Source organism: Aulonocara sp. 'chitande type north' Nkhata Bay, linkage group LG3, assembly GCF_057382095.1.
Source record: "Aulonocara sp. 'chitande type north' Nkhata Bay isolate Kocher_YH1m ecotype deep benthic linkage group LG3, A_spYH_male_GT1.1, whole genome shotgun sequence".
NCBI classification, from domain to species: Eukaryota; Metazoa; Chordata; class Actinopteri; order Cichliformes; family Cichlidae; genus Aulonocara; species Aulonocara sp. 'chitande type north' Nkhata Bay.
The window spans coordinates 2948818-2960967 of record NC_141346.1 but is presented as its reverse complement, the minus strand read 5'-3'; the positions used below and the strand labels follow the sequence as shown (position 1 = coordinate 2960967).

General features: G+C 40.9%; 1 protein-coding gene across 1 annotated transcript; it reads right to left on the bottom strand.

Moving 5' to 3' along the window:
- Positions 1–267: 267 nt before the first annotated feature.
- LOC147333501 (E3 SUMO-protein ligase ZBED1-like) lies at positions 268–4197 on the bottom strand. Its single transcript, XM_086285799.1, has 4 exons — positions 3739–4197; positions 3035–3632; positions 2665–2839; positions 268–340 (listed from the first exon to the last, which is right to left on the bottom strand). Exons 1-4 carry the CDS (start codon positions 4195–4197, stop codon positions 268–270), a joined length of 1305 nt encoding a protein of 434 aa, XP_086141925.1.
- Positions 4198–12150: the final 7953 nt, after the last annotated feature.

The following is a 12150-nucleotide window of genomic DNA, read 5'->3' as shown; positions in this document are numbered from 1 at the left end:
ATCAACTTTTGGAGATCTGCCGCTTTAACGTCGCTGTAGTGCAGCTGCACGTCATTTCACGCCAGTTTGCTGCACTGTACTTGAACTGTTTAATGCGCCGGTTCAAAAGTGCACATGTAAACCATTTCTTTGTCTTAATAAAATACTTCAAGTACAGTGCACTATCATAGGCTAAGACTCCCTCAAATATGTCAGGGCCAAGACAAGGTGGTAAACCAGGTTGGCAAACATGAAAAGATTTCAAGGTATTAAAAACAGAGTTTACCTTTATCCCTTTGATTTCTTGACTGCCTTCAGCTTGTAGATTGCCCACAGCAGAATTGTAGCTTTCAGGTGTGCGCTGTGGACCACAGACATTTGGATCATTACTCTGAAACTCACTGCGTGTGATTTCACAGTATCTGCAAAAGTATTCAGAGCGATTGAAGTTCTCAATAAACCCACCAATGTTGTGTGAACCCAAATTATCACCAGCAATGCTGTACAAAGCTGCTTTGACTATTTCATCACCAGAAATGATACCATTTTCCTCCAAATCTTTTAAATCTTCTACCACTTTTAAGAAAACCTTTGTGTTTCCAAATTTTTTAAGGTCATTGTCTCCACATAGTAAGACAAGGGACATGTGATCAGTATTGGACTACAAATGAGCAGGCAAATTTGCCACTGACAGATAGACTGCAACCACTCTGTGTTTTTTCTTAGCGGAGCCAAGAGGATTGATAGGTTTGTAGCATAAACCTATTCGCTGGAACGTTAAGGACAATCTGCTACACAGCAAAAAGCAAGACACAAGGCACCAAAGTTCTCTGGTTTACTCATGCATGAGGGAGACCTGGCTGGAGCCAAGTGTCGTTCCACCACTTGACCACATACAAATGACAATAATAAACTCTAAACCCAACAAGGATTAACAATTTCAAATGCATCCTGGTACAGAATTAGCTTCAGGCGTCCTGGATTTTCAATGAAAAACTTGTTGGACTTAAAGCTTTGTCCGTCACTTGTGTCTCCAAAAGCCTCAGAGTCAGTTTCACAAGACTGCTGTGATACTGAATTCTTCCATAATTCTGATTCTAATGAGCTGCTTAGTGTTTGTTTCACTGGTATGTAGTAGGCAAACCGTGGCTTCATATTTCCAACATTTCCAAGGATCCAGATCCTGAATTTGGACAAGCCAAGAGGCTTCAGTTTTTAGGCCCCATCTTATCTTAATGACCTTGTAGTACCATATCACCCTATTAGAGCTCTGCAGGCCTACTTGTTGTTCCTAGAGTATTTAAAAGTAGAATGGGAGGCAGAGCCTTCAGTTTTCAGGCCCCTCTTCTGTGGAACCAGCTTCCAGTTTGGATTCGGGAGACAGACACTATCTCTACTTTCAAGATTAGGCTTCAAACTTTCCTTTTTGCTAAAGCATATAGTTAGGGCTGGATCAACTCTGTGGAGATGGACAAGTCTGTGATGCTTCAGTGTTCAGTTATTTGAACTTGACAGATGAATGAATTAAATGGATCAATCACCCTTACTGGCCCTCAATCAGGACCTGGGTGGTGTAAATCCACATGTTCTTTGTTTCTCAGTGTAAAAGGATTAAATGCTGTGATGGTTTTTTTTTGTTTTTTTAGGATTTCAGTTTAAAAACAGTTTAAATGAGGCGATGTATAGTAGTCAGACACGAACGTCAAGGAAGGTAGAGAAGCAGACTACACAGACATTTCAGATTTCCAGAGGTGATCAATTTATTTACAGTGAACTTAATTTATTGTGTAACTTGACAAAACTTCCCTTCAATTCACAAAACTCAACATACCATGGCTCTGATAACACAGCTCACCTCCTCCTGCATCTGGTAGAGACTGGCTTTAAATAGGGACATTAATTTCCCTCCAATTGCCCAGCCTGTACCACTCACTCAAACTGAGGGATCTAAAACTCTACACAGATGATCTAAAAACACAAAACCTCTACACACTTCTAATATGCACATTTACACAACTAAATGGCAGTATTAATGAAAGGAAAAACATTCAACAAATCCCTTTAAACCTTAACACAAGCAAAAGGAAGCATCTCTATGGAAAAAGAAACCCCTCCACTTGGTTTGACCTGTGACATCAGCAGGACTTTAAAATGAGGAAATGCCAGGCAGGCGTTTCCCCACACCTGACCCTCATGAAGACTGAAAAGACAAACAAAGTATGAACGAATGACTTGATCTGTAACATAATAAAATATAAAGAAACATGTAACTGAGTATTTGTCTTAATTTGCAGAATGTTTGATTTGCCGGCAACAAAACGCTTACACTAGTGATGGGCAGATGAAGCCTCATGAAGCACTGAAGCTTTTCATCCAATTGGTTCACCCCAACGCGAAGCTTCTTGAAGCTTCATTTGCTCTAGTAGGATTATTTGGAAATGCTTAAAATGGAAATGATCATTTACTGTGAGGTGTGGACAGTGGTTGTGCTTTTGTAACATTGAGGCAAGGACAGTGATTAGTGTTTAGGGGACACATCATTGGTTTTTATTTAAAAACAACAGTTTGTCCACTGTGGCAGGTCGTAGGCGATTTCTTTTTTTGGACAATATTTCCCCTGCCTTTGAAAACACTCGCTCACAGGGCACAGATGAGGCAGGGGTACACAGGTATGTCAGTGCTAACTTATATAAGTGAGGGTAGACATATTTCTGTCTCCCCCAGTATTTAAGGGGGTCCTCCAGCCTTCCAATATTTGGCTCCATCATGTACCGTTGGACCTCAATATTTGCGTCTGCTGTCACATTTTGTGTCTGTGTCTGCCTGACACTCTCATCCAGGCGACGCCACAGGTTGTTACCTAAACAAAAAGGAGAGTCTTATGAGATACTATCAATTCAATTTTCAATTCAATGTTATTTCTATAGTGCCAAATAACAACAACAGTCGCCTCAAGGCGCTTTATATTGTACAGTAGATCATACAATAATAGATACAGTGGAAAACCCAACATTCAGTTTATATAAATGCAACTAAAATGCAATAACAATGGTACCGTGGGAAACAGCCTCAACAGATTGTGACATTGATGGCTGTGGTGGTGGTGCGGAGGAAGAGGTGGTGGAGGCCCTCATTACGGAAGCACATTCTGCTTTCAGTCTTTTTTCTGCTTCGCTAGCTCTTGTAGGGCTGAGAAACCCGAGTTTTCTGAACCTTGGGTCCAGCAGTGTCGCAAGGAACATAATGCTCATGGTCTGTATTTTATCTAGCTTCTCTCTCAATAGCATCCTCAGCTTCTGAGCCAGAGAAGATCCAATGGATGGTGGTTTTTCCATTTGTTCATTGAGGCAATGATCCAGCATAGTGAGCAAAGGTATGACCTTTGACCCAGGCACCCTTTTTTCCTGAGAGAGCTCAGTGGTTGCATCGTTAAATGGTACTAGGACAACCAGACACTCTGAAATTATACCAAAATCCTCAGATGACAGAGGTGGGATGTCTGTTGTGAGACTTGCCAAAGCAGCACCCACTGGCTCCCTTTGCTCGAAAAGTCTTTCCAGCATATTGTAAGTGCTGTTCCAGCGGGTTTCCACCTCCTGTAGTAGTTTGTGTTGAGGCTTCCTTAGTTGTTCCTGCACGACTGAAAGCCTCTCCTTACAAAATACAATTTAAAAAAGCATACATTAGATTGTCAAGGGAGAAGAACTATACACATAAGTAGAATTAAAGAAACTGTAATTAAGCCACGGAAGAACTTACCTTTGCAGAGGTACTGCTCCTGAAATATCCCACGATCTTCCTGGACTTGGCTCGGATGTCAGAGAGCTCAGGGGTCTGGTCAAGGGCCTTCTTCACCACTAAGTTCAGGGTGTGAGCTATGCATATGGCATGTTTAAGTCTTAGCTCCCTTGCACAAGCCCCCATATTGGCAGCCCCATCTGTTACTAGGCATGTGACTTTGTCAGTAATTGCCCATTCTGCCATGAGTGAGCCTTTCACCTGTGCAATGTTTTCTGCAGTGTGTGCATTAGGAAAATATTGCACTCCTAAAACAACGGTGTTCAATGTGCTGGACTCATCAACAAAATGGCAGGTGACTGCAAGATAGGCCTCTGTGTTGATGGAGGTCCACATATCTGATGTCAGACTCACAGCTGCTGCCTTCTCAACGCTGGCCTTAGCTTTCTCCTTCATCTCCTGGTACCTGGCCTCCACCATGACTTTCAGGGCCTAAAGGAAAGTAAAAACATTTTGTTCTAAAGTACGACGTGGCTGTGAAGCAGTGTGTAGTGTAGCTACACACTGAGGCTTTGAGCCTCAGTCCTGCCTGTTCACATTTTACTCTGTAGAAACTAAATTTTCACTGCTTTTATGACCTTTTTAGTGGGGAGAACATAGCTAGGATTTAATGACTTAACGAATCTTTTGAATCCTTTGTCCTCCACAATGCTAAATGGCTGGGAGTCCTCAATCACCATGCTGACCAGGTCTTCATCTATTTGAGATTGTTCTCCTGAGGAAAGACAATAAAGACAAAGCACAAATATAAATATCACTCACGTAACTTATAACAGCTGTATCATATTGTTATATCATTTAGTAACATTACTGCATGCTATATTATCATGGCATTTGATGGCTCACCTGGTCTTGCGCATCGCGGAAACGCCCCCTCCATTACTCAACACAAGCTTTGAAGCCTCGATACAGAACGTCACATCACTAAGGTAAACACATATGGGACAAATGGAGACCATTGCAACTGCTCATCCACTTTGTCACAGGCGACAGCTGCAGGTTGTTTTTGCTATTTTCTTCCTTTCAGTTTAAGACAGAGTAAGAAGTCTTGTTCCTGTTTTTCCTGTGTGATCTCAGAGTTGAAGAGATAAAAATGTGCAAACAATGAATTTATTAAAACTAAAGAAAAGCAGAAGTCCTGTGAAGGACAGTTTGACACCTCAGCTGTGAGTGAACTGTTTTCACATTAAAAACAGAAGTAACCATCATGATAAGATCAGCTCTGTTTGTGAGGACTCGTCTTAGTTTGAGGTGTGATGTTTGTCTTTACTCTGTTCCTGTTTCCATCACAGCTTATTGATGCACACACTTTAAGGCTACGTCCACACTAGCCCGGATAGACCGAAAGCACCGAAATGTGCGCTGCTTTTCGGTCTGGTTACTACCGTTTATGTCAGAACCGGTGCCATCATGGCACCGGACACCGGTACCCATCCCTACTCATCACCATAGAATAACCCTAATAAATAAATATTCCTCTTATATCAGCCATAGTTCACATTCCTGAGTCACTTTAATCCTGTTTCTGTGAGGATGACTCTGATTCTCTGTGTCAGTATCTGGGCTGTAATGTTTGTTTTATTGCTGCTTAAAGCAGTTAAAGCAGAAAACATCACAGAAACTAGTCACTAAGACACTCAGACAGTTCCCACGTCAACTCCATCACTCTGAGATCCATCAGGTCAGAAGTGATATTCAGTGGCGACATCAGCAGTGACATCATCCTGGACAAAGGCTGGCTCATTTCCATGGAAACGACAGGTGTGTTACCTGTGGGCAGGGTTAAGACATCAGGACGGAGCACCCATTTCATCCCTAACTCAAACACGGCAATGGCCAAAGAGCGCGACTAAAAACTTTTAAATATTACTCTTTCTGGGTTACAAAATAAACTTTTAACATATTTTTAGGTGAGAATGTAGCTGTGTAAGCTTCAAATATCTGCTCAATTTATCAAGATATCATATATTTCCAAAAGTGCTCCGACGTTTTCGGGGACGTCTGTTACCCACCAGCTCCTTAGCCGACCGGGAGGTCGAGACTCTCTAGAGCCGGCGAGAACAGGGAACTCCTGGCACATCGTTTTCAATCCCCCGCGGTCTTTCACTACTTAGGTTAAACATGATATATAAGTCACTTAGATAACTTATATTTCATATAAGACTTAGATAACCTATATACCGTGCTTCCCCATGACAACACTGTTGCTGCACAGCAAGAAAGTCCTGAGTTTGCATGTTCTCCCCATATTTGCGTGGGTTCTCCCCGGGTACTCTGGCTTCCTCAAACAGTCCAAAGACATGCACCTAGTGGGGATAGGTTAATCGATCAATCTAAATGTGAACATGAATGGTTGTTTGTCCCTGTGTGTTGGCCCTGCGACAGACTGGCGACCTGTCCAGGGTGTACCCCGCCTCTCGCCCTATGACAGCTGGGATAGGCTCCAGCACGAGTGGATGGATGTTTATGTTTGGTTTATTTCAGTGTTTGATTTGTTCCTGAGTAAATCGGTTTGGCTCAGATTAAAGTTCAGCTTCATAACTGGACCGTTTTATTTTAAAGTCATACTCGGAGAGCTGTCAGTATATTTGAACCTGAATATTTCACCTAATTTAAATTGTGCTGTTCTTATTTAAACAGCTGAGTCTGAATTAAATCTAACAGGAAACATATTTAATTCAGGAGGAAACAAAACCAGCATGTTGATACATGGAGATGCTGAAGGCTGCTCCAACAAGGATCTGTTTATATTTGAAATATTAGTTCGGTTCTCTTCCAAACCCCGGCAGCTGTCTGTTGTAGGTTTGAGTGTTTACTAAAAAAAATGTTCTAACATCTCACCTGTTTGTTTCTATTCACACATACATGTGTATTATGTTTATTAACAGAGAGATGAAGCTTGCGTTTCTGTCATGTAGTGATTGTGCTTACCTGTATGAAGCTTATTAGAAATTATGAAACAGATGATGAGCATATGTAAAAGCAAAAGTGCTTAAGATACTTTTTTAAATGATCTTTTTTGCTTAAAATAACTACTACTACTTCATCATGTATAACTTTTTCATGTCATGTGTAATTTCCATTGCGAATATTAATCAGTGTTAAGTTAAGAGGGGGCGGCAGTAAAAACTCCAGACCTGTGATGTCATCAGTACACTACCATTCCAACTGTAGAATGATCACGCTGCATTCTTGGGACGTCTGGACTGGCGAGAACGCGAGTACGGACTTGCGTACTTGAGAATTGAGAAATGGCCGAAGAAACTGGGAGACTAGGAACAAGAAACCAGGTGTGAGGAAACCCAGGAACACAGGAAACCACACGCAGCAACATAGGACAACACGACAACAGGCAGAGGAAGACAGAGGAGTAAATACACAGAGGCTAAGGGATGAGAAAGAGCAGGGAAACACAGCTGAAACAGATCTAACATAATGGGACAGGGAGGAAGCCACACTGAAGACACTGAACAAAAGACTATAAAACTGGAAACATAAGACACACAATAAGATTAAGTGTTAACTCTGATGACCCAGCCTGTCTGTGTTGTACTCTCGTTGTTGGGTGATGTGAGGTTGCTGTGGCCTCCTGCTGCTGCCTAAACACAGTGCTGGCTCATGTTCTGTAGCTTATTTTAAGCACAGCACAGAGCTGAGCTGATCTGCAGTCTGACTTCTGCTTTAAATGCTGTGAAAACAGCTTGTTCACACCTAAAGTGACAAACTGTACAAGACAAAACCTCTGCTGTTTTATCATCTGCACAACAAATGTAGTCTCTGTGAAAGACACGTGGTCATCATGATCATCTCATTATAATTATATAATTAAACATTCTTCATTTAACTCAACTTAAGTTGGTGTTAAATCCAGAGAAATCCAAGTTCATGTTATTCTCAAATGGCAAAGAGTTGTTAGCTACGTCTCCTAAGATTAAAACAATTCAAGGATCTGAAATTGAAATGGTCACATCTTACAAGTATCTAGGGATCATTATAGATCAGAATTTGTCATTTAAGACTCACATTCAAAGGCTTGTGTCGAAGTTAAAACTAAAACTAGGTTACTTTTTTAGAAACCAGTCCTGTTTCTCCCTCCAAGTGAGAAAACATTTGATTCGTTCAACCTTTTTACCTTTATTGGATTATGGTGACCTGCTTTTTATGAATGCACCTGCCCACTACCTAAAGAGCTTGGATACTGTGTACCATTGTGCTTTACGTTTTATTACTGGCTATGGAAGTCGTGTACATCATTGTTCTCTGTATGCTGCTGCTAAATGTCCATCTTTGCATATTCGCAGACTCTCCCATTGGTTGATTTTTATCTATAAATCTCTCCTTGGGCTGGTTCCATCTTATTTATGTGTTTATATGTGTAAAAACCACAACCAATACAACCTTCGTTCGAACAAAATCATACAATTGATTGTCCCAAAGATCAGAACAGAATGGGGGAAAAGGGCTTTTAAATACGCTGCCCCTGCTTCCTGGAATAATCTGCAGAAGGAACTGAAATGATCAGAATTGGTTACCTTGGGAGAGTTTAAGTCTGTCTTAAAGGAACGAGAGAACAGCTCTTTTACTCAGTGTGATTGTTTTTAATGTACTCTTTTTGTATTTGATCTGTTATTGTATATTTTACACATGTTTGTATGCGATATTGTATTTGTTTTAAATGTTATATACCTATGTGGTATGTGACTTTTGTTGCTATGATGCCAGGTCTCTCTTGGAAATGAGATTTTTAATCTCAATGAGATTTTTTACCTGGATAAATAAAGAATTATATATTAACTCATTCACTGCCAGCCATTTTCAAATCAGGTAACTCCCCACTGCCAAGGTTTTTGAGCATTTTTACTCATTTTTGAAGAGCTTTTTTTGAAGAGTTTTTCAATTGACGTCTATAGACGTCAATAGCAGTGAATGAGTTAATTGTTTTATTATGAGGAAGTTGTTTAAAGCTGCAGATGAATCATGTTGAAGTCGTCTCCTCGTTTTTATTCTCCTGGTGATCAGAGAGAGGATCTGAAACTGCTGCAGTCTGCACTCTTTAAATTCAGGACCACAAACACCTTTAACAGTTCAAACAGCAACAGAAGCAAAGATGATGATTACTCACTACATCGTGTATTTGTGACCAAAGCATCATGCTGTTGTTTTATATTCCTGCTGTGTAACATCATTAATGTTACTGAGCTGCAGAGCAGTGAGGACACGAGCATCATTACTCTCCAGAGAAATCTGATTTTCAGGATGGCCTCTTGTCTTTCTGCCTCTTCCTCATGGGCTCACTCCAATAACTAAATTCATCAAACATCCTACTATCGCTGAACGACTGCTCATAGAGGGTCATATGATTGTTGGGTTTGCTCTGGTAGGGTCTTTAATGAGCAGAGCCATAGTCAGCCTGTGCTCTCTGAGGTGCTGCTTTCACACACTGAGCTGTGATGGACTGAGAAGGACAGCTGGGACACTTCATGAAGGACCTTTGTGAGCCGGACACACAGCAGCACGCTGACGTGAGAACAGGAAGTGATGAAAGCGGGCATCTCTCCGTAGCTCAGAGCCCACGTGCTCAGTCTACATCCAGACACCATGAAGCCAGCAGCCACCCCTCTGCTCCTCCTCCTCGGTGAGTCCCTCACTCATTTATTTCCAGCAGAGACTCTGACAGCAGCTCACAGTCTGTATATTATAACATAATATAACATATATAATATGTCAACATGGTAATTAATCTATTATTAGACAAAACTGGCTACATCTTATCATCCATCTTCATTACAGTCATGGTGACAGGTTTATGGCTGTTTACAGGGTCAGAAATAATGGCTGTCATGACAGAATGAATTAATTACTGGATATTTGTATGACTTTAGAAAAGGCTGCACTCCCAAGTATCAGGTATAAACTCCACTAATTAGGAGTTGATTTCTGTATTTTATAATATATTTATTGCATTTTATGTGGAGTGAATGAATAAAAGTATATTTTTGCCTCATAACTTTTGCACTGTCCACTTCCTGCTGTGACAAAACAAATTTCCCACGTGTGGGACTAATAAAGGTTATTTTATCTTATCTTATCTTATCTTTACGGTGGCCCCCTAGAGACAAAGCACGTACAAACTCTGAAGCACGTGCAAATTTTCCTGCTTGGAATTGTATACAATTGCATTGGATTCACTGCATGAATAAACTTTCTGAATCCTTTATCATCCACAACAGAAAATAGTTGTGGATGATGCTATGCAGATGACGCCGATGAAGCCAGATAACACACACCAATGAGTTAAACTGCAGGAATGTCTTAAAGACATAAAGACCTGGATGGCCGCTAACTTTCTGCTTCTTAATTCAGATCAAACTGAGGTTATTGTACTCGGCCCTGAAAATCTTAGAAATATGGTATCTAAGCAGATTCTTACTCTGGATGGCATTACCTTGGCCTCCAGTAACACTGTGAGGAACCTTGGAGTCATTTTTGACCAGGACATGTCCTTTAACGCACATATTAAACAAATATGTAAGACTGCTTTCTTCCATTTGCGCAACATCTCTAAAATTAGAAATATCCTGTCTCAGAGTGACGCTGAAAAACTAGTTCATGCATTTATTACTTCCAGGCTGGATGACTGTAATTCATTATTATCAGGAAGTCCTAAAAACTCCCTGAAAAGCCTTCAGCTAATCCAAAATGCTGCAGCAAGAGTCCTGACAGGGACTAGAAAGAGAGAGCAGATTTCTCCTGTTTTGGCTTCCTGTTAAATCCAGAATTCAAAATCCTGCTCCTCACATACAAGGTCTTAAATAATCAGGCCCCATCTTATCTTAATGACCTTGTAGTACCATATCACCCTATTAGAGCACTTCGCTCTCGCTCTGCAGGCCTACTTGTTGTTCCTAGAGTATTTAAAAGTAGAATGGGAGGCAGAGCCTTCAGTTTTCAGGCCCCTCTTCTGTGGAACCAGCTTCCAGTTTGGATTCAGGACACAGACACTATCTCTACTTTCAAGATTAGGCTTCAAACTTTCCTTTTTGCTACAGCATATAGTTAGGGCTGGACCAGGTGACCCTGAATCCTCCCTTAGTTATGCTGCAATAGGCGTAGGCTGCCGGGGATTCCCATGATGCATGTCTTTCATCCTGTTTTCCTTCTCTCACCCCAACCAATCACAGCACTCCATACTGTACAGTAATGCCACTGTTTTGCACATGTCTCAACTCTGTATATTTTTATATATTTTATTTTATTGTTTGCTCTATTTAATTTGTAAAATATGTGTATACACACACATTGGAAAACATTTAGTATACACATCCAGAAATGCATACACTATTATATATTGTACATATATTTATTAGTTTCAGATGTAGCCATTCTTGTATTTTGCTTGTTTACATTATTGTATTTTGCACAACTCTGTTGCTTGTGAAGCTCGCACACAAGAATTTCACTCACATGTACTGTACCAATGTACCTGCACATGTGATGTGACAATAAAAGTGATTTGATTTGATTTGATTTGAGATGGCCCCGCCCCTCCCTGAGCCTGGTTCTGCTGGAGGTTTCTTCCTGTTAAAAGGGAGTTTTTCCTTCCCACTGTCGCCAAAGTGCTTGCTCATAGGGGGTCATATGGTTGTTGGGTTTTTCCTCTCTATCTATTATTGTACAATCTACTGTACAATATAAAGCGCCTTGAAGCAACTGTTGTTGTGATTTGGTGGTATATAAATAAAATTGAATTGAATTGAATAGTACCTTGTGTGCCCGCTCCGGAAAATTTCCTGGAGCCGTGCTCAGGCTGTTTTTCCCCAGCCAACCAAAGAGACTTTTTCCTTTGGACTCTGCCGCTGCACATGTGGTGTGAATCTTGTTTTCATGCTTAATTATCATTGTGTCCTAGCCAATCCTAGTGCTTCATAGCTTTGTCTTCTTTCTCAGCATTCCTAGTAGTAGTTTTGTCTCGTAGTTCTTGCCAGTATTTAGTTACAAGTTCTTAGTGCTCTAATAGGAAGTTTTGCGTTGGTTTAGTAAATCAAAGGGTCCAGAGGCCAATTGTTTTCCCTCTCGTCCTTAGTTCATGTGTAGTGTTTCATTTTCGTTCACCACTTTCAATGTGTGCCACTTTTTAGTGCCAAAATAAATTGTTTCTTTTCACTGTACCTCCGAGCATCCTTGTGGTGTCTGCATTTGACAGAAGTACCCAGTGAAAATTAAAAATCTTTCAGGTTGGTCAGATTGCAGGTCACTGACAGCCTCATACAGCTTGCGTAGAGCTTCCTTAGCTTCAGGGGGAATGTACACTGCCACAATAACAATGATACTGAACTCCCTTGGCAAATAATAGGGCCTTCACATCTCTGCCAT

What these genes read in the sequence shown, in the direction of transcription:
- LOC147333501 (XM_086285799.1), bottom strand. Translation starts at nt 4,197, where the DNA reads ATGGTGGAGGCCAGGTACCAGGAGATGAAGGAGAAAGCTAAGGCCAGC. An exon ending in TGTTGAGGCTGTTTCCCACG is followed by an intron (nt 2,840 to 3,034) that starts GTACCATTGTTA and finishes CTTTTTGTTTAG; the next exon opens with GTAACAACCTGTGGCGTCGC. An exon ending in GTCTACCCTCACTTATATAA is followed by an intron (nt 341 to 2,664) that starts GTTAGCACTGAC and finishes TGTGGTCCACAG; the next exon opens with CGCACACCTGAAAGCTACAA.